General features: G+C 52.5%; 4 protein-coding genes across 7 annotated transcripts in view; 2 read left to right on the plus strand and 2 right to left on the minus strand.

Moving 5' to 3' along the window:
• Positions 1-7,061, plus strand: part of NSD1 (nuclear receptor binding SET domain protein 1) — a 132,815-nt gene extending 125,754 nt beyond the window's left edge. For all 4 annotated transcript variants that reach the window (XM_060094867.1, XM_060094865.1, XM_060094866.1 and 1 more), the window contains exon 23: positions 652-7,061. In XM_060094867.1, the coding sequence (XP_059950850.1) occupies positions 652-2,282 (1,631 nt within the window). In that variant the 3' untranslated portion in view covers positions 2,283-7,061. The remainder of the gene's footprint in view (positions 1-651) is intronic.
• Positions 7,062-8,285: 1,224 nt separating this feature from the next.
• On the minus strand, positions 8,286-10,581 carry RAB24 (RAB24, member RAS oncogene family). Its single transcript, XM_060094871.1, has 8 exons — positions 10,045-10,581; positions 9,894-9,962; positions 9,606-9,684; positions 9,429-9,496; positions 9,237-9,336; positions 8,957-9,007; positions 8,757-8,819; positions 8,286-8,637 (listed from the first exon to the last, which is right to left on the minus strand). Exons 1-8 carry the CDS (start codon positions 10,159-10,161, stop codon positions 8,573-8,575), a joined length of 612 nt encoding a protein of 203 aa, XP_059950854.1. The 5' UTR covers positions 10,162-10,581; the 3' UTR covers positions 8,286-8,572.
• A 60-nt stretch (positions 10,582-10,641) lies between these two features.
• Positions 10,642-14,040, plus strand: PRELID1 (PRELI domain containing 1). Its single transcript, XM_060094869.1, has 5 exons — positions 10,642-10,915; positions 11,489-11,714; positions 12,992-13,105; positions 13,219-13,297; positions 13,508-14,040. The coding sequence occupies exons 1-5, from the start codon at positions 10,824-10,826 to the stop codon at positions 13,657-13,659; spliced, it is 663 nt and encodes a 220-aa protein (XP_059950852.1). The 5' UTR covers positions 10,642-10,823; the 3' UTR covers positions 13,660-14,040.
• A 445-nt stretch (positions 14,041-14,485) lies between these two features.
• MXD3 (MAX dimerization protein 3) lies at positions 14,486-18,638 on the minus strand. Its single transcript, XM_060094870.1, has 6 exons — positions 18,468-18,638; positions 18,095-18,200; positions 17,410-17,439; positions 17,164-17,278; positions 14,869-15,052; positions 14,486-14,794 (listed from the first exon to the last, which is right to left on the minus strand). The coding sequence occupies exons 1-6, from the start codon at positions 18,535-18,537 to the stop codon at positions 14,679-14,681; spliced, it is 621 nt and encodes a 206-aa protein (XP_059950853.1). The 5' UTR covers positions 18,538-18,638; the 3' UTR covers positions 14,486-14,678.
• Positions 18,639-25,442: the final 6,804 nt, after the last annotated feature.

Raw genomic sequence — 25,442 nt, forward strand, 5'->3', positions numbered from 1 at the left:
TCCATGGCAGAGATTCGGGTATCATGAAATGAGGGTAAAAGAGAGCAGCTTGGGTTGGCTTTGGGTCTTTCCTGCTGATTCTGTGTGGATAACACAGGTAAAGTTTGTGCTAGTTTCCAGACTTAACATTGAGCAAAGGTAAATCTTCCATTTTTCACCTTTGTGTATCTGCTCCCTGTTCCTAGTAAAAACCAAATAAGCAGTTTAATTGGCTGATTTTCCCCATAGAGTTGAATATTTAAAGGCTGTACAGGACAAATGGAGTTTGTAAAAATATGAAAGTAATATCTTCACATTCCATCTAAGGGGAGCTTTGGGTTTTGTTTTATTATTGTTGTTGCTTTTCTCCTTGTTGGAAATAGTTGTAGAAATCAGGGTTTACTCCTGCTTGGGGTTTTTTTTTGTTGTTTTTTTACTCCTGCTTGGTTTTTAATTGATACTCAGTTGCTACTTGATACTTGGCTGTTATTTTTATGCATTTTGCAGAAAGTAAAGCTGAGATCCTGGGGGAGGGGAGGTGGGTAAGTGGCATGAGCTCTCTGCAGAAGGCAGCAGTTTGAAATCACTCCTTTGACTTAGTTCCAGAGCCATGACCCATCTCATATGCATGTCTTATTTTCCTAAGCCTTTGTTTCACACCTGTGTTTTCAGGGAAATGGGAGTGTCCTTGGCATCAGTGTGACATCTGCGGAAAGGAAGCAGCCTCCTTCTGTGAGATGTGTCCCAGCTCCTTTTGTAAGCAGCATCGGGAAGGGATGCTCTTCATCTCCAAACTGGATGGGCGTCTGTCTTGTACTGAGCATGATCCCTGTGGGCCCAACCCTCTGGAACCTGGGGAGATCCGTGAGTATGTACCTCCTACAGTACCGCTGCCTCCAGGCCCAGGCACTCACCTGGCAGAGCAATCATCAGGAGTAGCTGCTCAGGGGCCCAAGATGTCGGACAAGCCATCTGCTGACACCAACCAGACGTTGTCGCTGTCCAGAAAAGCTCTGGCAGGGACTTGTCAGAGGCCACCGCTGCCTGAAAGGCCTCCTGATAGAACTGACTCCAGGCCCCAGCCTGTAGATAGGGTCAGGGACCTTGCTGGGTCAGGGACCAAACCCCAATCCTTGGTATCCAGCCAGAAGCCATTGGACAGGCCACCTGCAATGGCAGGACCAAGACCCCAACTATCTGACAAACCCTCTCCAGTGACCGGCCCAAGCTCCTCACCCTCAGTCAGGTCACAACCACTGGAAAGACCTCTGGGGACAGCTGACCCAAGGCTGGATAAATCCATAGGTGCTGCCAGCCCAAGGCCCCAGTCACTGGAGAAAACCCCTGTCCCTACTGGCCTGAGACTTCCGCAGCCAGACAAACTGCTAGTCACCAGCAGTCCCAAACCCCAGACTTCAGACAGGCCCCCCGACAAATCCCATGCCTCTTTGTCCCAGAGACTCCCACCTCCTGACAAAGTACTGTCAGCTGTGGTCCAGACCCTGGTAGCTAAAGAAAAAGCACTGAGGCCTGTGGACCAGAATACTCAGTCAAAAAATAGAGCTGCTTTGGTGATGGATCTCATAGACCTAACTCCTCGCCAGAAGGAACGGGCAGCTTCTCCCCATGAGATCACACCACAGGTTGATGAGAAGATGCCAGTGTTGGAGTCGAGCTCGTGGCCTGCCAGCAAAGGTCTGGGACAGATGTCACGAGCCATTGAGAGAAGCATTGTGTCAGATCCTGTCCTTCAGCCACTGGGCAAAGCAGCGGCCCCTTCAGAGCACTCCTGGCAAGCTGTTAAATCACTCACCCAGGCCAGACTTCTTTCTCAGCCCCCTGCCAAGGCTTTTTTGTATGAGCCAGCAACTCAGGCCTTAGGAAGAGCACCTGCAGGGGCTGAGCAGACCCCCGGGCCTCCCAGCCAAGCACCAGGCCTGGTGAAGCAGGTGAAGCAGATGGCCGGAGGCCAGCAACTACCTGGACTTGCTGCCAAGAGTGGGCAGTCCTTCAGGCCTCTTGGGAAGGCCCCATCCTCCCTCTCCACTGAAGAGAAGAAGTTGGCAACCACAGAACAGAGTCCCTGGGCCTTGGGCAAGGCCTCACCAGGGCCAGGGCTCTGGCCCATAGTGGCTGGACAGACACTGGCACAGTCTTGCTGGTCCTCTGGGAGCACACAGACATTGGCACAGACTTGCTGGTCTCTTGGAAGAGGGCAAGACCCTAAATCAGAGCAAAATACCCTTCCAGCTCTTAACCAGGCTCCTTCCAGTCACAAGTGTGCAGAGTCAGAACAGAAATAATACCAGTAAATGCCACATGACCAGACCAGCTGCCCCCAGGGTTCTTGGGGAAGGGAAAAATCTTCTTTTTCCCTCTTAAAAAACAGACAGACCCCAACACTTTTCCACTGTTATTCTCTCCTTATATCCCAACATTCAGAACTCTTGCGACATTAGCCAGTGGGGGCTTGTGGTTGTGTGAACCATATATGGAAATCCAAGTGGGCCCCAGCCAAGGAGACAGACAGACTCGGGTCTCTTTCCCCAACCTTTACTCATGGTGAACTTGAAATAAAAAGTCCACTCTGGAGTCAAGCATGGGATTCAATTCCGCTGGTCAGGTTGAAGGTAGAGGGGCTCTCAAAGCTATTTCTCTAGCCCTACCAAGCCCCACTGAGGGTACCTGATGAACCCTTGGGAGGAACTGATTCCCATTCACATCGGTGGTGATTTCTTGAACATTCATGTGTGCTAGGCCTGGTGCTAGTCACTGGCAGGAGATACAGAGATAAATAAGACCTGATCCCTGTGAGCCTAACATGCTTGCCTGGGTTCCCAGGTTATTTTTAAAGAACCTTTGACCAGGAAATAACAGGAAGTTTGAGGGGCCCTGGGGCTCCGGGCTCATTTTGTCATGTCCTTTGTGGCCCCAGAAGTGGTGGTTTTGAGTGTCTCCTGGTCAGGTGTGCCTGTGTGTATGTGCATGTGTGTACAGTCATGCAGAGGTCTCCTCTATAGGCAGGTAGGGCCTGTTGGCTGGGCAGCCTCTGCTGCTTCTGTCTGGGTTCTGGAGAGTCTAAAGATCTGTCCTTGGTGGAGCAGTTGGTTGGGGGGCTGGGCTCTGTGAGGACACAGCTTTCCCTCAGTGTAAGAAGGCAATTGGCAAGCTTACCTTTCTTTTCTATAGATTTTCCTCCTTTTACATCAACCCACCCCATGTCTGTCCCCCAAACACTCAGGTGCTTTCAGATTTCAGAGTCTCGGGCAGTAGACCTAGGGAATCTCTGGCAAGCTCTGGGCTAGATCCACCACCAGCTCAGGGAGAGTGCCAGATCCTGGCAAGAAATTACTTCTCTCCTGATCTTTTGCCCTCCTACCTGAATGGAGGGAGTCTTCTTCACTAGTGGATTCTACCACCCTCTTCCTGAGAAATGCTGTGCTCTGTATTGAGAGCACCTGCCTGCTGACTTAGCTCAAAGGCAAGCCAGAACCCTTCCCCATGACTGGCAAGATGTGGCGTTTAGAGCAATGTCCAGTCCAAGAGATGACTCCTCATAACTGCTGATTATCTGTTACTGCTGCCCTGAGCTGGGGCCCAAGGGCTGGGAAATCTGTTGGTGCTACCCTGCCCTACCATTCACCCAGCTCACTGACTGCCAACAGGAAGTGCTGTTTGGCCAGTTCCTTCCCATTCACCCACCCCCTCTTTGTCCCTAGACCAAACATGTTTACCTCTCTGCTTTGCCAACTTAGCCAGCAGCTTTAGCCAACAGGCCATCTCCTGGCCCCAAGGTCTCCTGGCCATTTCTGTCTCGGTTATGGCTTTTACACCCTCAACAGGATTCTGTATTTTGTCCCAATTTCCTCCTCCTGAGTTTCTATTGAGGTCACTCCCATACTTCTAAGGAGGGAACAACTGTTGTTATAGAAGCATTTGCGCTTTATATAAAGATTTAAAAAAGAATTTGCTTTTATTTCCCAAAGTCTGTCTCTGGGGTTGAGACATTGAACTCAGGCAGAGGCATGAGGCTGGGCAGGGCTGCCCTGAGTTTAGGGGCCTATTCTTGCATCTCACTTAGACCTCGGACTCTCCTCTGTAAATTCCACCTGCCTAGTTCTCCCCTTTCATCCTGTCTCTCTTCCCACGTCATCAGAGAGGAAAAGCTCTTTGTTTTAGAGGAAGAGAAAACAAAGCATCTTATTTTCTTTTAAAAAAAATTTTAAACCATGGAAAAGATATTTTTAAAGAAATCCACCCAGAACATTAAAGTTCATTATATTAAGTATTTATCATGTGTGAGAATAATAAGTATATAACTGCAGCTAGTAGGTCCCTTTCCCTAATCTCTTAGGTTGTATGAGTAGGATTTGCTTGGTGCCAGTCCTGTGCCCTTTTTTTCTCCTGTCATCTGTAGTTGTGATCAGAAAAAGATATCCGCACTGCGCTGTCAGAATCTCTTTCCACTGTGTTGTGTGTTAAATTACCGTAGCTCTTTGTTTCATGAAATAAACTGTGAATTTTGTTGGGGGGGGGTGGTGCAGGCTATGTAAATTTTTTAAGTGGAGAAGTTTGATCCTGAAGGAGCTTCTCTGATGTAGGCTTTGGTAGGTAATTGACTTGACAGCCACTCTAGATATGTCTCACAGGACAGGAAGGAGTGAGGGAAAGGTGGGCCACTTTGTGGTTTCGTTTCAGTTTTTTCCATTCTCCCATTCACTGGAAAGCTTCCTTCCAGACCTGCGTAGGAAACTTCTGAAGCTGTTTATTTAAATGGATGGACAGCCAGCCCGGCTTTCATGAGGGCCATTGTAAGACTCTCTTAGGTTGATTGGAAATTAGATGTTCAACTCTCAGGCCCACTGATAGCATTTGATACTAGATTGTTAACATCACGAAAGCAGTCACTATACAATTAGAAGCAGAGTTGGAAGGACTTTTGGGAAGTGCGACTCTTGCATGACCCTTTGTGGGGGGTGACCTTGCCATCCTTCGGGGATTCTCCTGGAACCTATACTGAGACCTTTTCTCCAGGGGGTGTGACCTGGCAGTTAAAAGGAAATCTTGACTCTTAGAAACTCCTGATCTTTGTGTAGGATGGTATTTTGGCATTTGGCCAAGTGCTTGTAAATCAGGATCTCAATAGAGCGTCTGCCTCTAAGCCAGTTCCCCAGGAAGCCTTTCTGAGGGGGAAGCCATAGCTTCCATAGGTAGTTAGAGAACTAATACCTGTCCTAGCCCTGTTAAGTCAGAAAAAATTATGGAAACTGTTGAAATTTGAATTCAAAGCCTCATTTGCTTCTCTACTGGAGCAAACCCGTTCTAATAGCAAAATAGTTGTCATTACTACAAAAGCATCCAAGTTTTTAAATGTCTGCTTCCCCCTGAAGTTACTGAGTTTGAAGTGATTTAAATCACTGTTGATCCTCTTCTGAACAACTACCAAATCTACATCTTTAGCATTGATGAAAATAATTATTCTATTCTTTACATCCTCCACCCCACACTACAGTCAGGGCATGAAGTGCATCAGCGATCCTTTTCCAGGCTTGGCAGCGTCTACTCACAGGAGCTGGACTCCCAGGTTCCCTCGTGAGAACAGAGTGGCAGGAAGGAAGTCTGGTCCTGGCAGCTTCCCCTGTGGAGAAGAATCAGGAGAGCACTAAATGTGGATGGATTTTTTTTTTTTTTTTTTTTTTTCCGTCAGCTCCTATAAAGCGGGTTTTCTCCTAAGGCTTTTTTGGGGGACACTGTCATCCTCTTGGGGTCTGTCAGGAGGTCAGAGTAGCCCAGTGTCCTCACTTCTCTGAGATCATGGCAGGAAAGGAGCTGCCACAAGCCCCTTTTCCTGCTGAATAACGTTTGGGCTGTTCCATGTGTTAGACATTCCGGATCATTTAGAGCTGGGTAGCTGCTGCACGAGACTTTCCTTGGCTGTGGACAGTTAGCTCTCAGCTGAGCTTCCTAGAGTCAGTGCAGCAGGGCCCGAGGTTGCTGTAGTATAAATTGAAAAAAAGAATAGGTAATTGCTTTGTACACACACAAAAATGCAATGATGGTGCTAATTTCCTGGTATAAATAAGCACTGCCAAGGGTTGAGGGACTGGTGACTTGAGAAACCCAGATTCCTGTTTGGGAAAAAGAGATCTTACGTAGTTTCCTTGAGGCTTTATTAGAGGAGGGGAAGGTAGAGCCTTGGTGAACCTTGCACCTGACCCTGAAATAGTCCAGTGCAGTCCGGGGTGGGGGGAGAGATGCTGTTTGCAGATGAGGGTGGCCATTGAGCTTCTCAGGGCTGGTATCACCGAGTCCATAGCCTCTGTGCACACTGCCTGCACAGGCTGGTAGGGAGCTGCAAGTGTGGGGTCTCCCTCGGCTACCTTCTGCCCCTCTCTACCTCTTCCACTCTCACGGGAGCACCTCTGTTGCTTATGAAGATTAAGGGTAATATTTCTTAAGGAAGTGGAAAGAGTTTATTTTAATTAGAAATCCACAGCCTGGGGAGAAATGTTTCCTATCAACATAAGCAAAAATAGCACATGTTAAACGCATATGGTCCCTCTTCTAGAGCTACTTCCCCATGAGTCTCAAAACATCAGGCTATTGAGGGCTTCAGGTGTAACACCCTGGAAATGGAGCAAAGCTTTTTGGACAGGAGGTGAGCCTAGGGAGTTAGGAGCAGAAATGAGTGGTTCTGGTGCTTTAGACTTCCAGGGTAGGGGCAGAGAACGGGTGGTCTCTAGGTCTGAGGTGGGTGCTGCCTGTGTGTGCATGTAGGTGAGAGTGTTGAAGACGGGCGAGTGCAGCACACAGGAGCTCCTTGAAGAGCAGCTAAGTCTTGGCAAAAAAAACAAGCTGACAATAGAGATCTATCTTTATATTTTTAAGAAAGGGGCAGAGGGGGTGTCAGCTGAGGTCCATCACTTTTTTTGCCCCCCTCCACCCCAATAGATTGTCAGTGATAAGTGGAACTCTTAGTGAAAAAGAGGGGAGCCCTGTGCTAGGAGTCCCCATAAACATGTACTGTAATTCTTTGTATATAGAAAAAAATTACTGTAAAGTAAAGTTTAACTTTACTCTTATGGCCCTTGCCCTGTGTTTTGTTTTGTTGTCCGTGGGGAGATGTAGCCTAACAAGGAGGGAGGATGGGTTTGGGGTGAGAGCAGAAGCCAGCCCCTGAGGTAGTTCCCAGGAACACGGAACTGAGCCCTTCCTCCAAGCACCTCATGGGAGTGGTGTGGGTTTCCTCCCAGTAGCCACAGCTGTCGGAATGTCTTTCTGCTGCTTTTGGGAGTGGCTGGCATCAGTTTCAGTCCCTACACAGGAAGCCTCCATCACCCACGAAGGAAGGGTATTTTGAGGTTTTTAAAAAGGAAGTGGAACCAAAGCACTTTCTGAGTGTGAGTCTAGACATCTTGGCCAAGTTTTTAGTTTTTTAGAGCAGGTGCTGGGCACTGCAGAGGACTCGGCCTAGGCCGAGTGAGGCAAAGGGGCTGAGCATCCCATAACAGAAGAGGCTGCCATATGCTTCCTTTTGGTTGAAGGGTTGGTCCTGTCTACAGTAACATCTGATTCTTCAGAAATACCTGGACGTCCAAGGCCCAAAAATACACTTTGAGGAAACCCTGGGAATCTGCTTCCCTTCTGACTTAGTCCTGAACTTTCTGCCCCAGGGAAGAGTGTGGGAAGACAAGCATTTAGTCCTACAGTTACTTTTCACTCATGATCTTCAAGTCCTGAACTGGGTAGTGGTCACTTCATTTTACAGATGAGAAACACAGGCCGAGTTTAAGTCCCTTTTCTGAGTAGCTGAGTTGGATCCCAATCTGGATCCATAAAACCTTTCTAAGTCTTGCAGAACCTATGATTTTTCTACTGTTAAGCCACATTATAGGGTGTTGCTAGGAAGCTTAGGATCTGAGCCACAGGCATGACTCATGGACTTAGACATGACAGAGGTGCAGTCGAGCCAGTGAGTCTGAGGTAGAAGTGCTTGATCCTTTGATCTCTGGTTACTACTTCAGTGCCTTCCTTGCTCTTCTTAGCACCAAGAAGGAAGTGTGAGCTTTGCACTGCCCCAACCCCAGCTTCTCGCCCTATCTTTGCCCCCACTAAAGAATAGGAAAGGGCCCTTCTGCTTCTCCATTATCTCAGCTGCAACCCTGGGGTGAAGCCAGTTGGTTTCCAAAGGAAAGTAAGAGCTAAAAGGAGCCTTGATACAGGAAGCGAGGGCAGCCAGGTGGCCCCAGAAAGTACTAGGTATCTTGACACCCAATCCACACAGCAGGGAAAGGGGTTGAGTGTGATTCACAGTGCATTGATTTTATTTACAAATCAGAAGCCACTTAAATAATTTGTAGACACGAGTGCTGTCCAGGGCAGAAGCCTGGGGTCCAAATCAGCCCTTACCCTCCTTGTGCCCATCAGCCCAAATGCTGCCTCCGTTCCATGGGCCAGCACAGGCAGGTGCCACCTCTGCTGCCGTGGGGACCCGGGGTAGCTCAGACGTGTGATCACCCAAGCCCAGACAAAAGCTAGGTCCAGCCTCTCGGGGGGAATTCCTTTAATTCCCCCAGGCCAGGTGAGTGGTGACTCAGTGATGACAACAGCTGTAGAAGTAGGGGTTTGCCTTCTGGCCCAGGTCCACGCCCTTGTCCTCTGTCAGAGAGAGAGGTGGCAGCTCAGCATCATTCTGCTGGGGGATCAGGTAACTCATGAAGGGGGCCAGATGCTGTGGGCCTAGAGGAAGTCTCCACAGGAGCTAGGGAAGGACACACCTGTCATCACCTGGAAGGCGGCCACACTGACGTAATCCTCTGCTACTTTCTGGAAGAGCTCATCTGGCAGGAAAAAGGGTGATAGGTGAGGATCAAATGCCAGTGGCTCTGGGATCACCCAGTAACCAGCCCTCTAGGCTTTTCTCTGTCTCCCTTGTTGCCCTTGCGTGTTCTGCCGTGAGGCCCAGGACAGCACTCACCCACACTCTGGCCTGTCTTGCTGGATGTTTCAAAGAGCTGAGCTTTGATATCTGTAAAGAGAAGTGTCTAAAGCCTCATACCTGAAAATTAGGTGGACACAGACACAAAGGGGAAGGCTAGCAGTACAGGGAATCTTCTGAACCCCACAGATTCAGGGAGGCCAGAGAAAGTCTTCCCATGGGGGATCTTGCCATGGTAGCCAAGGCAGTCCCTATTTTCTGTGACCCACCCGAGTAGCCACTTCCCTCCCCCAGCCCCAGGGAGGTAAGGAGCAGCTACTGTCTGCATAGTCCTGGACGTCGTGGAAGTCCACACGTCGGCGCCGCCTGTCCTCCTCCAGCAGGTCACTCTTGGTGCCACACAAGTAGATCTTACAGCCCTGGAGCAGAAGACAAGGTGAGGGTCACCCCCGCCTCGGACCACCAGATCCCCAGCCCCTGTCTCGTCTTTTGGTGAGGTCAGGCCACCTACCTCCTCTAGGTTGCGCAGTTCCTTCACCCAGAACTTTGCCCGTTCAAAGCTGCTGCTGTCCGTCAGGTCTTGGTGTGGGACACGCAGGAAACACAACCAAGGGTCAGAAGCTGTTTTGTAAGGCCAGCCTGGCACCCTCCCCTTCTTGTTTGAGAAACAGGCCAAAACCATCCTTACCATAGCAGACGATGGCAGCCTTGGCGCCCCGATAGTAGATTCGGCTCATGGCCTCATAGCGCTCAGAGCCTGCTGTGTCCTGAAGGGCAGGGGGAGGCTCAGCCCTGGCCTGAGTTGCTGAGCTACTCCCCAAAACTGCAAACTAATACCACGTTCTCCAGACCCCGTTTTTAAATTGTGGTCTAGAGAACAGAAATGGCCTCTATGAGGCCACAAGTCAGCCAGTAATAGGCAGGACCTACGCCTCCTCAGGAATGGGTTTTCCCAGGACTTGCCCAGAGAACTTACCCAAATACCCAAAGTCACCGTCCGGTCTCCGACGGACATCACCTTGGCCACGAAGGCGGCCCCAATGGTCTGCAACCAAGGGGAAGCAATCAGGGCCTCGGCTGCGGGTTACCCCCTCCCACCCGTGCTGGGCCGTGTCGGGCGCACTCACGTTCTGATAGGGCCCCACCAGGAAGCGATCGTGCACGTATCGCTCCACCAGGCTCGTCTTGCCCACGTACTCCTTGCCCAGCATCACCACCTTGACGTCCACACGCTGCCCGCTCATGCTCCCGGGGCTGCCTCACCCGCGTCAGGGTCCTGAGCGGGGGCGGGAGGCAAACCGGATCTCCACTCCGGCAGGCAGCGCCCGAGCCTCAGTCCCCGACCGCAGGCGCCAACCTAAGGCTCCAGACGCCGCGACGATATTGAGCTACAGCAACGCCTCCGTCCGCCCCCGCTCTTCGTCCCCGGGTGCTGATCCTCCTTCTGAGAGCCCAGGACCCGGGGCGACCTGGGAGCGTGCGGGGAAGCGCACTCAACGCCGGCGTCCGGCTCGCTCGCTCGCTCCGCTACTCGCTTGCCCGCCCCGCTTAGGGGCCGCTCCGGCACGGTTTCCCCACAGAGCCTGGGAGGGGTCCCGCTAACCTGGCTCCGGCCCGGAGCACCGCGACTCCCGCGGTGGTGGGGAGGAGACAGAGGCCGGGGAGGCGGGGCCGCTCGGTCACGTGGGCAGGCGCCGGAAGAGGTGGGCAGTGCGCGGCTGCGCCGGAAGTGGCGCGCGGCTAGACAAATCCTTATGGCGGCGGTGGCGGCTGTTTGGGTGCGGCGCTGGAGTGACTGAGCTGCTAGCCTGGCGGCCGAGCGTCGAGCTCCAGCCCCGCCTCCGCGTGCCCCCCGGGCTCCGCACCCCTGATGTTGTGTGGGCGCTGAGCCCGCCCGACCTGGACAATGGTGAAGTATTTCCTGGGCCAGAGCGTGCTCCGGAGTTCCTGGGACCAAGTGTTCGCTGCCTTCTGGCAGCGGTACCCGAATCCCTATAGGTACGTGGCCCTGGAAAGAGCAACCCTCCCACCTCGCTGTTTGGAGATCGGAGTGTGGGGGCCGGGAAAGACTCGACTTCGAGTGGGGGGGGTCGCCGGAGCCGTGGCCACGTTTAGGACGAGAGGACCTATCGGGGAAGCGGCCAGGCTAGTACTGGAAGGAGGCTGGGTCTGGGTAGTAGTTTACTTGAGGCCCTAGTAAAAGGTTGTCTCATCTCAGGGTAGTGAGACAGGAAGAGGCGGCGGCACCGGAGCTGGGGAGGGATCTTGGGGTTGGAAATCCGGGCGCTTGTCTACTTCTCTGCCGTGACGCTGTCCAGTGGTGCAATAAATCATGAGGTCCAGCCCTGCTGGAAGGCCTAGGAATCCAGGTCAGCGAGGAGGCGGGAGTTGGAATTTGCCCTGGGTTAGGCTCAAGGGACTCTAGTTCAGGTCTGAGCCACAACACAGATCACTCTGCAAGTTTGGGGAAAGGCATGGCCATTCTGGGCCTGGAGGCTCCAGATGGGAACCCCAACAGGCAGTCACTTAGGGCCAGGCTCCTGAGGGTCACCTTCACCCTGACACCTGCAGCAAACATGTCTTGACGGAAGACATAGTGCACCGGGAGGTGACCCCTGACCAGAAGCTCCTGTCCCGGCGACTCCTGACCAAGACGAACAGGATGCCCCGCTGGGCTGAGCGACTATTTCCTGCCAATGTTGCTCACTCAGTGTACATCCTGGAGGATTCTATTGTGGACCCACAGAACCAGACCATGACCACCTTCACCTGGAACATCAACCATGCCCGGCTGATGGTGAGACCCCTCCCTCTTGGTTCCCCCAGAACTAGAGAGCTCCAGGTACATGTGGCTAGGGAGCCATGAGGGAGCTTCTATGATCCAAGCAGATCTGAGGAATGTTGGCTCTAGAGTACAAACTCAGATGATCTCTTCAGCTGGTCATCTTCTCTGGATCTGTGTTTTGACTCATTCATACAGTGGTGGAGGGGTTACCTGTTGCACAGAGTCGTTGTAAGTACTATATGCGGAGCACTCACACTGTGCCTGGCCTGTGTGTAGGTTGGGCCACAGGCATGATGCCGAGGGATGGAGGGAGGCAGTGGTTTTCAAACAGGAATCTGTCAAGCCATAAAGGGTACCTTGGATGTACCTTAGACGGGGAGGATCTGGGCCCCTTGCCCCAGTTTGACTAGAGTCTTTTATCTGTCTTATGTAATGGATTTCTGCCTGAGATTTCAGGGGAAAAGGGTTCCACATACCTTTGCTTTAAAAAAAATAAAAAAGGCTTGATAACCCATGGTTTGGTTTAAGGAACATCCTACAGTATCTTCTCACCTGTGAGTACCCAGAGAGCTGTACCCAGCTTCCAGAGAACTGTTATTTTCTTCCTTGGTTAATCTTCACAATAACACAGGGAGGTGGGTATTACTCTCTGTTGTGCAAAGAGGAAAGTGAAGTTCAGAGAGGGGAAGTCGGAGTGAGGAGGCAGCTTAACGCTCTGCCCCAGAGTTACCTGAAGGCCTCACAGCTGACTGCCCTAAGGGCACTACAGCTGTGTTTTGTAAATTACAAAGAAAAGACCCAGCTCTAAGAAATGTCTTTCAGTCCAGCTGTGACAGGTGTCTTAAGTGTTTCTCTTGGAAGTACAGGTCCACTTTCTCCTCTCTAATAATGAGCTGTGGTGATTGCCGGACTTTTTTTTTTTTTTTTTTTTTGATTGCCAGGAGCTCAAGGGCCAAAGTTGGTGGAAGGCAGGTTGAAAACACCACACATGTCTAGATGTAAAGGTACAAAACATCCAGGATGGAGCTGGAAGGCCCTCCGCTGATCTCAAGAGTCCATGTACCTTTTCGTTTGAAGGGTCAGAAGAGAGGTTTTTAGAGAGCAAAATGACTTTTTTTCATCTTCTTACTCTCTTGCCAAAGTGCAGCTTGGGAATACAGTAAGGGAAAGGAATCGGTTTTCATTTTATTGCTTTCCCTCGTGAAAAGAGGCAGGGAATCAAATTTATGTGCAAGCTGGCAAAGTGAAGGACTCCCACACGATTGTGGTTGGCTTGACTGCCTGCACAGGTGGTAGAGGAACGATGTGTTTACCGTGTGAACTCTGATAACAGCGGCTGGACCGAAATCTGCCGGGAAGCCTGGGTCTCCTCTAGCTTGTTCGGCGTCTCCAGAGCTGTCCAGGTGAGCAGCGTTGTTGTGGTGCTGGGGCTCTGGGGCCCAGGGCATATAACAGAGAGTCCGGGCTGGGGTTCAGTGGGCAGCTCAGAATCCTTCCCGTTCTCATCTTTTGCCAGGAATTTGGTCTCGCCCGGTTCAAAAGCAACGTGACCAAGACTATGAAGGGTTTTGAATACATCTTGGCCAAGCTGCAAGGTGAGGGCTCTGCACATAGGCAGAGGCTGAGTCAAGTCCTAATTGCCCTGCCTGGGCTGGAGCCTGGAGCTGTCACCACCCTACTCTGAGCAACTCATCTGTACCCTGGGTATTTCCTTCAGGGCCTGGCGCACAGGAGATGAATGTCCTGGGAGGTGATTTAGGTGGGTCTTGGCATTCTTTGAAACCAGTTCCCACCCTTTGCTCCAGGTGAGGCCCCTCCCAAAACCCTTGTTGAAACAGCCAAGGAAGCCAAGGAGAAGGCCAAGGAAACGGCACTTGCAGCTACAGAGAAGGCCAAGGACCTTGCCAGCAAGGCAGCCACCAAGAAGCAGCAGCAGCAGCAGCAGCAGTTCGTGTAGCCAGCCCAGGCCCTGGGGCCGCAGCACAGACCACTTGCTCCAGTCCCTGTGGTCTTTCCTCCTTGTACTTTATTATTAAAAGTCAGCTTCCAGCCCTGTCTACCGTCTGGGTGGTGGGCTGGGGGTGGGTGTGTTGTTTGGCCTCTCCAGCACACCAGGCCGTTACCCATGTCTGAGCTGGGCCTGCTTATTCCTGCATCAGGTGGCTGAAGATAGAGGTACAGTGACTTGCCCAGGGTCACGTCCGTGTGAAGTGGTCATAAACGCTAGACTGTAAGCTCCATGAGGGCAGGGACCTTTGTTTTATTTTCTGATGTGTCCCAAGTACCTGAAACAAAATCTCGCACATAACAGGCGCTCAATAAATACTTGTTGAATTCAGTCGGCCCCAGCTCTGGAGTCAGAAAGCTTTGGTTCAAATCTTGACTCAACTGTTTCCTGGCTTTGGACCTCAGGCAGGTCATGTCACTCAGCCTCAGTCCCACTGTGACAGGCAGGGACTGAGGCCTCCAAGCTGTGAGGAGTAAAGGGGCACTGCCTGGTGTGGACAGCAGTGTTTGTGGTGGCTACGGATCTCATTTCCTCTTTTCCAGTTTGTCTGTGGCTGGGAGTTCCCCCATTTTCACCAGGCAAGACCATGAACAGGAAGTTAAGAAAGAGGCTTTTAATGAAAATATAGTATGTGGAGGGCAAAGGCCAGGGGCCCTTGTTTAGGAAGGAACGTGAGGACCCAAGAGGCTTCCTGCCCCTGTGGACAGCAGAGCCAAGTGCTACAAAAAATGCCTGGAAGGGTGGCCTGGGCCCAAGCTGCCTGCCCTGCAGGGCTCAGGGGGGCTCGGCACCCCATCCTAGGTGGGACTGCCAGCAGCCAGCAGCAAGGTACGGGGAGCACCTGTTCCCACACGGTCCTTTTAGTCCATTCCAACAGTACTCTGAGCAGCCCTGGAGGCTTGGTGAGGGCTCCAGCCTGGCAGAGCAGAGGGTGGGCTGAGGGCAGAGGTGGCTCCAGGAGGTGAGGGTCATAGCCAGGTGCTGCCGCCGTGTGAGTAGCTGTGCTCCTGGCCCGTGCTGAAGCCCCGCAGCAGCTCAGCCTCGCCCCCGAACACCAGGCTCTCCACGTCCACCTCCAGCTCCTCTGCACAGGGAGCAGGCCAGTCAGGGGACCTGGGCCACTCAGCCCACTCGACCCCTCCGCTTGAGGGCACTTACCTTGGTCTGAGTCGGAGCGCTCAGAGGAGAGGCCTGAGGAGTCCAGGCTGTCTGCTCGCAGCCGCTCGCGCTCGCCTGCCCCGGCCAGCCCCCGGAGCTGCTCCAGCTGCTGCCGCAGGCTCTGCTGCCTGCTGCGCAGCTTCTCCTTGAGCCGCCGGGCCCGCTGCTCCTGCTCCTCCAGCTTCTGCAGATCCGAGGGAGCAAGGGGCTGGGGTCAGCTACCCGGGGTCTCGGGCCTCACCCCAGCACCACTCAACTGCGGACCGTGGCCACATGGTGACTGCTTGCTCCAGACGGGCTCACTAGATCTGGGCCCCAGAGGGTTGCTCCCACATCCTACAGGAAGCTAGGCCCTCCTGCCCTCCTGCCCTCCTGTCCCGTGTAAATGGCCCAGGAGTTCTGTCCAGATGGGTGGGGGAGGGAGGGCACCACAATCTCAAAGGCCCTCGGGGCCCAGTCAAGTGATGTGAAGGAGTGGAGTGTCTGGTGTCAGGCAACAGGGACTGCGGGGGACTCGGGCACACCAGCGAGTGCATAGTAAGGCTCAAGGCAGTGGCCCAGGCCAATTACTGCCACATGGAAACAGGCCCAGTTTTGCCAGATTTCCCAGTTTTTTAAAGAAGCAGGGAGATCACATTTTTTCCTGTCAAATGTCCTTTTAAGTGCTGCCAACTAATTTAAATTTTTAGAAAACTACAGACCAAACAAAGGCTACCGGTTTGTAACTCCTCAAGACCCTCCCAGGAGTCCTAAGTCTTCAGCATTAGTCCCCTTCTGCTGCCCCCACGCAAGCTCCGCCAGCCCTCAGTTCCAGGGACTGGAGGACCAAGGGTTCTCCCATCAGGGTCCTCAATGGACGGAAGCCTGCATTCAGTCAGCAAGAAGGGGAGAATTGGGTGAGGGGGCATTTGGACTGGGAGTAGATGAATGAATAAGAGCTGCCCAGGCAAAGATAGGGGAGGAAGAAGCATCCAGGAAGAGGGAAAATGGGAAAAGCATGGAGAGTTCAGCTTTTTTGGTGAGGAATGGGGAAAGATGAGACCAGTGGCAAGGCCTGTGTTGTGAAGCGCCTTGAGTTTCACAGGAAGAAAGAAACTGAAACTGTCCTGTCAGGAGCCATGGAAGGTTTTCAGCAGGAGGCAGACCTGGACAGATCTATGTGGTGCAAAGAACATTCTAGGGCAAGGTGGGGAGGACAGCCAGGTGGAGGCAAAACAGGAAGCAGGGAGTCCAGGAGAGGGGTGACGGGGCTTCAAGGAAGGAGCGATCCCTAGGTCCTGCCCACAGGCCAGCCAGCACCCAAGGTCACACATCATCCCTCCGAGAACCAAGTCAGTAACTCCATGTGAGAAACTGGAGCCGGCTATCTGGCCAGGGTGTTATTCAGCCACAATGAGGAGGACGCAGGCACCTTTGGGACAGAGCTGGCAGTTTCCACACCACGATTTATTTGCTGCATGGCACCTCCCTCTGTCTCTGCCACTGCCCCCTGTGCCCACAACAGGGCCTGGCAGAGCAGGTGCTCACTTGAAGAAAAGAATGCAAGTCAGGAGACCTAGGCCTCGGTTCTGAATCGGCCTCTCATCAGCCGCCTCTGCCTCCATGTCTTCCTCTGTCAAAAGGGCCAGGAGAGCAGGAAGAGGCCTCTATTGTTTCCAAGTCCCTTCTAATCCCCACTCTGTGGAGCTACCTTGTGCCTGAGTCAGCACACCCTACTCCCATCCATCAGGGGGCGCTGAGCTCAGCCTGGGCAGCAGCAGGAGCCCTGGGAGGGTGGCTCACTGGCGTCCTCTTGGTACTTTCCCCCTCCTGGCCTCTGGAGCTGCCTCCCAAAGCAGCATCGCGACCACCACCCGCCCCCCCCCCAACCCGCCGAGAACAGGAGGCCTTCAGGGATGGGGGAGAGGAAGAGCAAGAAGCAGCCCTCTCCAGTCCGAGAGACCCTTACACATGACCCCTCACAGAATGCCCCCCATACAGAGGAGGAAATGAAGTACAGAGAGACTACATAACTCGCTCAGGGTCTCACAGTTGGGATCCAAGTAATAATTGCTGTAATAACAAGTGAACTTTTATTGGAAGAACTTGCTTAAAGCCTCAGAACAATCCTGAGTTATTTTCTGCTTTTCTTCCTACTTAACAAATTTGGAAACTAAAAGCACAGAGAACTGTCCAATGTCAGGCAGTTGGGCTATCACCTCAGGCCTCTCTCCCCAGTTCCACCCAGCCCCTCCCTGCTACCCCTCTCCGAGCATCCTGGCAAGCTGGCCCTGGGGCGCCAGAGTAGCTTCTTACCTGGATGTGCATCCTGGCCCTGCGCAGAAGGCTCAGTGTGGTGTATCGGGCACAGTCAGCCCCCAGGGGCATCTGCTGCTTCAGCTGCTCCAGGCACCGCTTCAGCTGGGCCCTCCTGTGGGGGAAGGGGTCTAGAGGGCAGTGCCAGCCCAGGCTTGCTGGCCAGATGAGGGACAGCAGGGGAGGGAAGGCCAGAGGGAGGCAGTTCCTGGGGCCTGGTGCTATCAGGGCAGGGTTGGGACTCACCTGCGCTTCTCCAGCTCGTTGTGCACAGACCTGCCAATGCCAGGGGGGATGGGGTGAGGGGGCGTCAGCCACTGCCCACACCTTCAGTCCCAGGGCTCCCAGGGCCTCAACATTCACTACAGCTGTGTATCCCAAACTAGCCCACTGTGGGGACCTTGTGCTGGCCTCAGGCACCTGAGTCCCAGGCAGAGGCAGAGACAGTAAGGAGGCCTGCCCAGGTGACTGTGGGGTCCAAAGGAGGCCCCCAGCAGCAATCAGGAAGGGCCTCCTGAACAGGTGACATGTGAGCTGAGCCCAGCAACACAAGTTACCCAAAATGGGTAGTGGGGGGAGAGGCATTCAAATTGGGGCGAACAGTGTGCAAAGGGTTGAGAAGAGGAGAGAAAAGGAGAAAGCCTGTGGGGGGAAGCGAGTGGTTTGATATGTGCAGTATTAGGACTGTGAGTGGAAGCAGGACCCAGAACTATTCATCGTTCCAAACACATCAGGGGTGCTCGAGAAATAGTCCTTGAACGAAGAGTGTGTGTTTGGGGGATGGGGAAACGGCAGGAGGTGTCTAAATGCCTTCAGAGCAGGGTACCTGGCCCAGAAGATGCGAGCAATAAGGAGGAAGTTGGCAGTGGAGGGGCCCGAGGAAGGACGGCGTCCATATCCCCCATTCCCCGCTGCCCCAGGCCCTCCTCACCGCCCACTGTCCAGCGCGCCAGGAGCTTGGGGAGACCGCTTCCTCCTCCTGTGGACTGGGCCCGGACTTCGGTGTGGGCACAGGGACGCATAGCCATGCTCTGCCTCTGCGAGAGACAGCCCCCGCCCGCGTCAGGCTGGGGCTAGTTCCAGCGGGGTCCCCTGGCACGGCACGGTCAGGGAGGGGCTTTTGGCTACAGGGCCATTTCCCCAACCCCTCCAGCCCCACTGCCCGCGGACCCCTAAATTGAGGGCGGGGGTGCCCCAGGACTACTGCCCTAAGGCCATGCATCCTTCAAGTTGGGAGCTAAGTCCAGCCCAGGCCAGTGTCAGCGAGGTCGCCGCCTGGAGTCCGACCAAGGGTTCTTCCTCACCTCTCTCGCGGCGCTCCAGGAACTCCGCCGCCTGCAGCAAGACCTGGATGTTGCTAGCCACGGGTTCCATGTCGGCAACAGCTGGCTGCGGGCGGGCCTAGGGTGCTGGCCGGAGCAGCGGCTGCACCACTTTTGTTACAATGTAACTGACACGGTGCAACAAACACAGACGCCCGGCCCGCCCCCGGAACGCCCCGCCCCGGGACAGCCCAGCTCTTGGCCCCGCCCCTGGGACGCGCCCGGGAGCCGCAGCCCACCCTCCGCGAGCCCGCCCGCCCCCTAGGACTCCCGTAGGGCTTCCATGGGCGCCGGCTCCAGGCCCGGCCCTTGGGCGAACTCCCGGGCTGGGGGTGGGGGTGGGGTTGTGCTGCGTCTTGCCGCTTCGCTCAGCGACCCAGCGCCGGTTACTTGGCTTTTCTGGGCCTCAGTCTCCAGCCCCGTGCTGGTGGCGAGAGGCCCGCACACTGAGTGGTGCTCTGGGGGCCGGTGGTCCCTGGGAGGCCCCTGGCTCCGCCGATGCACGTGGGCGCCACGGAGGTGGGGCCGGCGGGCACCCTCGCCCATTTGCTCTTTGCCTCTTGAGGCTCGCGGACGTCACGTTGGGGGCGGGGCAGGGGGCCTCTCAGGCACTATTGGCTGCGTGCGGCTCCGCCCTCTCCCGCTGCTGGTCAACACGTTCGGGCGGGAAAAGGAGCAGGTTTCAAATTTGAAAACCCTGGTGATGGGGGCGGGGTTGAGCGGGGAACGGGGCCCAGTGCGCAAGTGCCGGGGGAGGGGGCGCGGACCTGGCTCCTGCGCTCCAGGGTCTGTGCCCTTGCCTGCTTGCCATCTGCCCCCGTAGCCCCCGCTGGGCTCTTCCTCCTCATCTGCAGGGAAGCTATTGTTGCTACGAAAACCTCAGAAGGGTAGCAACTTGAGAACTGGCTTGCCTCAGAGTCCTGGGTTCTGGAGCCAACAGAGTTGAGTTCCTGTCCTGTCACCGCTACTTCTCAGCTGTGTGACTCGGGAAGCCCTGAGACAGCGTCGTTGAAAGATCAGAGCCCACGCCTATGCCGTGCATTTCCGAGGCCTGTTGCAACCTCACGCAGGCTTCTTCCTCCCACAGAGCCCCTGGTTGCCTTACTCAGTCCATGAGCCCTTCTTTTTTTTCAATATTTATTTGTTTATTTAGCTGCGCCGGGTCTTAGTTGCAGCGTGCGGGATCTCGCTCCCTGACCAGGGATGGAACCCGGGCCCCTTGCATTGGGAGCGTGGAGTCTTAACCAGTGGACCACCAGGGAAGCCCCCATGAGCCCTTCTCTAACGTGACTTTCTAGCCTCCCGAAGAAGATGATGCGGTGATTTCTAGGGGCAGCACCAGTAGGTGTAGCCACACCTTCCGGGACAGTGACAGTCTAAGGGTGGAGACCGGAAGATAAAAGCAGCTGTTACAGGGTGGAGCATTACTGCCAGGCTGGGGCTGAATCTGTGACCTGGAAATGGAGAGGAGGGAGAAGGAGGAACTAGATTCTCTATAAAGAGACAGTCCTGGGTAAACACATGGCACATGGCAGTCAGTCCCCAGTTCCTTGGAGAAAAACCTTTGAGTTTCTCTAAGAGTCAATTCCAGAGGAATCACTGACATGCTCAGCCAGAACTGCTGCCTGGGACTATCCACCCCTTCAGCCACCCATTCACTCATGAAATATTTGCTGAGCACTTGCTGGACCTTAGGCACTGTGCTGGGAGCTGGAGAATACAAGCGTGGGCGAAACCAGACAGGGTTCTCGCCTCTGCAGAGCTCTCAGGTGAGGGGCAGAGAGATCGACATAGTAATCACACAGTAGAGATACACTCTGACAGGTCCTCACAGGAAAAGACACAATGTAAGGGCACATCCTAAGGAGCATTTGACCTAATCAGGGAGGTCAAAGAAGGTTTTTCTGGGGAGGTGGATGAGTAGGTTTTATCTATGTATAGGAGGAATGTAGAATTCCAGACACACTAACAGCAGGTGCAAAGTCCCTGAGGCTGAAAGCAATGTATGCAGATGGAAAGAAGGCCCATGTGGCCAGCATAGAGAGATCAAAGAGCACGGAGCAGGCTGACACTGGAGAGGCTGGCAGGGCCCAGAACAGGCTGAAGTGTTCCCCAAACCCCCACCTGCAATTAGTTAATGTCTGAAGAAAGGGGTCACAAGACTTGTGAATGAATTTCCAATTTTATTTCACTAAAGTCAGCACCCACACAGTGTAGGCACAAACCCACTAGTCAGATATCTGGGACCCAGGTGGCCCAGCCTTGGAGCAGGGGTAGGATTGGGACAAGGTTTCGGGGGTGTGTCTGAAGGAGGAGAGCTCCCAGCAGAGGGAGGGAGCTCTTAAAGAGTTAGGGCTGCGCCAGCTGGAGGCTGTGGAAGTGAGGCGGGGGCTGCAAGGGGGCTGGGGTAACCACACTGAGGAGTTTGGACTTCATCCTAGGAGGGTAGGATTCGAGCTAGGGAACAACATGGCCTCAGGGCTCCCATGAATTGGGCCAGGGCCACTGGCCAGAGGAGCAGGAAGCAATCCTTCCAAGGGAGCAGGCAGGTGGGGAGGATGGGGCTCCTGCCCCAAGCCCTTGGATGCCCTTCTGGGCCCCTCTGAGAAAATGCTAGTGCTAGTGCCATCTGCACAGGGCTGGGCAGAGGCCTCCAGGGCTCTTGCCCCCTCAGCAGTGACTGGTCTTAGAACCTCTTCCCCAGAACCCCAGGTCCTGCATGGTCCAGCCTGCACACTGCAGCCTGTGGCCTCCCTGCTGGCTCCCCACCCCTTGGCCCTGCCTGCCTACAGTAATTGTGGCTATGCTGCCTGCACTTCATTGCAGGTTCTGTCAGAAACCAGTATCCTCTGGGCTCCAAGGGACAGTGCCTGCCTCTGTGCCCTCAGTGGGAGAGGAGAAGGAGACCCATACCCTGCTGTCTTGCCCCAGTAAGACTCCTTGAAGAGGGCAGCTTGCAGGGCCTTGGCTCCAGGCTCACCATCCTCTCCCACCCTAAGGACAGGATGCCTGAGGAGATGGCTCCTGCTGTTCCCCTAGAACCCTTTCACTTCCTTCCCCGCAGCTGAGAGTAACAGCGGGAGGGGAGGTGGGAGTTGGGGCAGTATTGGAGCTAGGGCCTGGCTCAGACCCCGGACCCTGCCCAGCCCCCTCCCTATGCTCCCTGCCCCAGCCTCTCCCACTTCACTCATCCTCCCCTCTTCCCAGAGAGTAGCATTCCTTAGTCACTGAGCTAACCAGATTGTACCCCTGCTGAAAGGCCCACCAGGAATCCCTCGGCCCTCAGGACAAAGTTCAAGCTGGGCTGTGCCCCTCCTCCTCAGGCCACACACCCTGCCCTTGCCCATTTCCCTGCCTCGGCCAGCTTGGCTTAAATATCACTTCCTCCAGGAAGTTCTCAGGCCTCCAGTTTTCAGAGCACCCTTCTGAAAGCAGCAGTGGCCCTGTGTCCCTCAGGGTCAGCCTCCTCTGTCTGACTATAACCATGGTGATAGAGGAAGCCAGTGTTAAGAAAGGGCCTTGGCCAAGCTATAGTTGGGGAGCAGGGGGCAGTGGGCCTTGGTGAGCCTGGGTCTCTATGTGCACAAGAGGCTGGTGGTGTAGCAGTCAACAGGCCCCTAACTTGGAGGCCACAGTTGGAATGCCACCCCCGCCAGGCATGTTGTCAGGGGCTGCACAACACAGTGATTGACAGAGTCAGGGAGGCTAGCTGCTCCCTCTTTAAGTGCAGCGGAATAGGCCATGAGGCCAGGCCTGGCTAGACTACAGTCCCAGTTACCCTGGATGGGGTCACCGGGAAAAGGCCTCTGTAGGACCTGTAGTATGTCCACTTTTTTATTCCTGATATAGGTAATTTCTCTCTCTCCCCCCGGCCCGTCTTTCTGAGAGTTTATCAATTTTGTTAATTTGTTTAAAGAATCAACTTTGGATTTCTTTTGCTCCTTTATTTCTAGTTTCTTAAGATGGAAATGTACATAACTCACTTTATTCCTTTCTTCTTTTCTGCACATTGCTTTCACTGCATCCCAAAAACATTGATGTGTTATAGTTTTGTTTCATTTTGGTTTTCATTCACATAGAGATATTTTCAGAATTTTTCTTTGACCTGAGACCTGTGGGTAATCTGAAGTATTTTCCATAATGTCCAAATATTTGGGAATTTTCTAGATGTCTTTTTGTTATTGGTTTGTAATTTAATTCTATGGTGGTTAGAGAATATACTCTTATGATTTTGATCATTTGAAATTTATCAAGGCTTGTATGGTCCAGTATATGATCTATCTTGATGAAGGTTCATAGGCATGTAAAAATAACGTGCATCCTTCGGTTGTTATGTGTAGTGTTCTCAAAGTGTCAAATTAAGTTGGTTGGACTTCCCTGGTGGCGCAGTGGTTAAGAATCCACCTGCCAGTGCAGGGGACACGGGTCCGATTCCTGGTCTGGGAAGATCCCACATGCCGCGGAGCAACTAAGCCTATGCACCACAACTACTGAAGACTGTGTGCCCTAAAGCCTGCGCCGCACAACTACTGAGCCCGTGTGCTGCAACTACGGAAGCCTGCGCGCCCTAGAGCCCATGCTCCGCAGCAAAAGAAGCCACCGCAATGAGAAGCCCGCGCACCGCAATGAAGAGTAGCCCCCGCTCACCGCAACTAGAGAAAGCCCACATGCAGCAACAAAGACCCAACACAACCAAAAAATTAAATTTAATTAAAAAAAAATTAAGTTGGTTCATTATGTTGCAAAAAAGAAAAAAAGTTTATATCCTTACTGATTTTGTTTTGTCTACTAGTTCTATCAAGTACTGAGAGAGAAGTTTTAAAAATCTCTAAATTTAACTGTGGAATTGTCTATTTATCTCTCCAGTTCTGTCACATTTTACTTTATATGTTGTGAAACTCTAGGCGCATATGCATTTATGACTGTTATATCTTCTTGTTGACCTAATTATTTTTGTATTCTGAAAAATCCCTCTTTATCTTTGGCAATCTTCTTTTCTTTAATACTATTTTTTTTTTTTTTTTCTTTTTGCGGTATGTGGGCCTCTCACTGTTGTGGCCTCTCCCGTTGCGGAGCACAGGCTCCGGATGCGCAGGCCCAGCGGCCATGGCTCACGGGCCCAGCCGCTCCGCGGCATATGGGATCCTCCCAGACCAGGGCACGAACCCGTATCCCCTGCATCGGCAGGCGGACTCTCAACCACTTGCGCCACCAGGGAGGCCCAATACTATTTTGATATTAATATAGTCACAACAGCTTTTGATTAGTGTTCTCATAGTGTGTTTTTTCCCATCTTTTTACCCTTAACCTAACAGTGTCAGTATTTAATATGTTTATCTTGCAAATAGCAAATGATTGGGGAGTCCCCCCCGGGTGGTCTGATAATCTCTGCCTTTGAATTGTGTTTAATAAAATTATTTTGACATAGTTGATTTTAAGGTCTATCATTTTTATTTTTATTTTGTATTTGTCCCATCTGTCCTTTTCCCCTTTTCCCTCCTTTTCTGACTGCTTTTGGATTATTATTATTATCCATTGTATATCTACGATTGGCTTCTTATCATTACCTCTTTCAAGTGGTCTTTCAGGTGTTCACTTTAAGAACTATAATAATATATATCTTGGGACTTCCCTGGTGGTCCAGTGGGTAAGAGTCCGTGCTCCCAAGGCAGGGGACCCGGGTTCAATCCCTGGTCAGGAAGCTAGATCCCACATGCATGCTGCAACTAAAGATCCTGTGCGCCACAGCAAAGATCCCGAGTGCTGCAACTAAGACATGGCGCAGCCAAAATAAATTAATTAAAAAAAAAGAACTATAATAATATATGTCTTTAAATTATCACAGTCTACCTTGAATTAATATTATACAATTTTAAACATAATGTAAGAAACATATACCATTATGCTCCCTTTTACTCTCTACCACCATTTTTACTACTGTTGTTATATATTTTATTTCTATATGTATTAAAATTCCTAAAACATTGCTATAAGCCTGCTTTAAACAGTCAATTGACTTTTTAAAAATTAAGAATAAGCAATCTTTTACATTTCATCACACTTTACCACTTCCAGCATTCTTCATTCTGTCCTGTAGAGCTGGGTTTAACCTGGTACCGTTTTCCTTCAACCAAAGGAACTGCCTTTGGCGTTTCTTATAGTGTGGGACTTTTTTTTACGCGCAGGCTCAGCGGCCATGGCTCATGGGCCCAGCCGCTCCGTGGCATGTGGGATCCTCCCGGACCGGGGCACGAACCCGTGTCCCCTGCATGGGCAGGCGGACTCTCAACCACTGTGCCACCAGGGAAGCCCTAGTGTGGGACTTTTAACAACACATTCTACCAGCATTTGTTGATTGAACATGTATTATTTCATCTTCATTTTGCAAGCATATTTACACTACATATAAGATTCTAGGTTGACTGCCTTTCAGCTCTTCAGTTATGTCACTCATTTGCCTTCTGTCTAGTATTTCTTTTCCAAGTCAGCTGGAATTCTTATCACTCTCCCCCCACATATGTAATGTGTCTTTTTCCTCTATTTCTTTTTTTTCTGCAGATTCAAAGAGTACATTTTTATTTTCCCATGTAAATAATTTTGGAAATATGACAGCACATTCAATACAAGCCATTTTAATACTGCCATCTTGTACGTGAGAGAGGTAGTAGAGAAGACTATCACGGATATGTTTACTACAGAGAAGTCGTTTACCACAGCCCTCAGGAAGGTACATGGGGAGTCACCACTAGGAAAGAAGTTGGAAAAAATTATCGTTCCTGCAGCTCTGAGAATCCTTGGGTGGGACCTGTGGAGGCAGGAGGTGCCTGTGGAGACGGACAGCAGACTGCAGAGGTGCACCGTGGCCTGTTGCTGCCCTCTTGCTTTGGTCTTATATCCACAATGCCACCATGATTCTCTCATACTATGATATTTGAGAACATCCCAAGACAAGAAGTG

Source organism: Mesoplodon densirostris, chromosome 3 (assembly GCF_025265405.1).
Source record: "Mesoplodon densirostris isolate mMesDen1 chromosome 3, mMesDen1 primary haplotype, whole genome shotgun sequence".
In the NCBI taxonomy this organism is placed as follows: domain Eukaryota; kingdom Metazoa; phylum Chordata; class Mammalia; order Artiodactyla; family Ziphiidae; genus Mesoplodon; species Mesoplodon densirostris.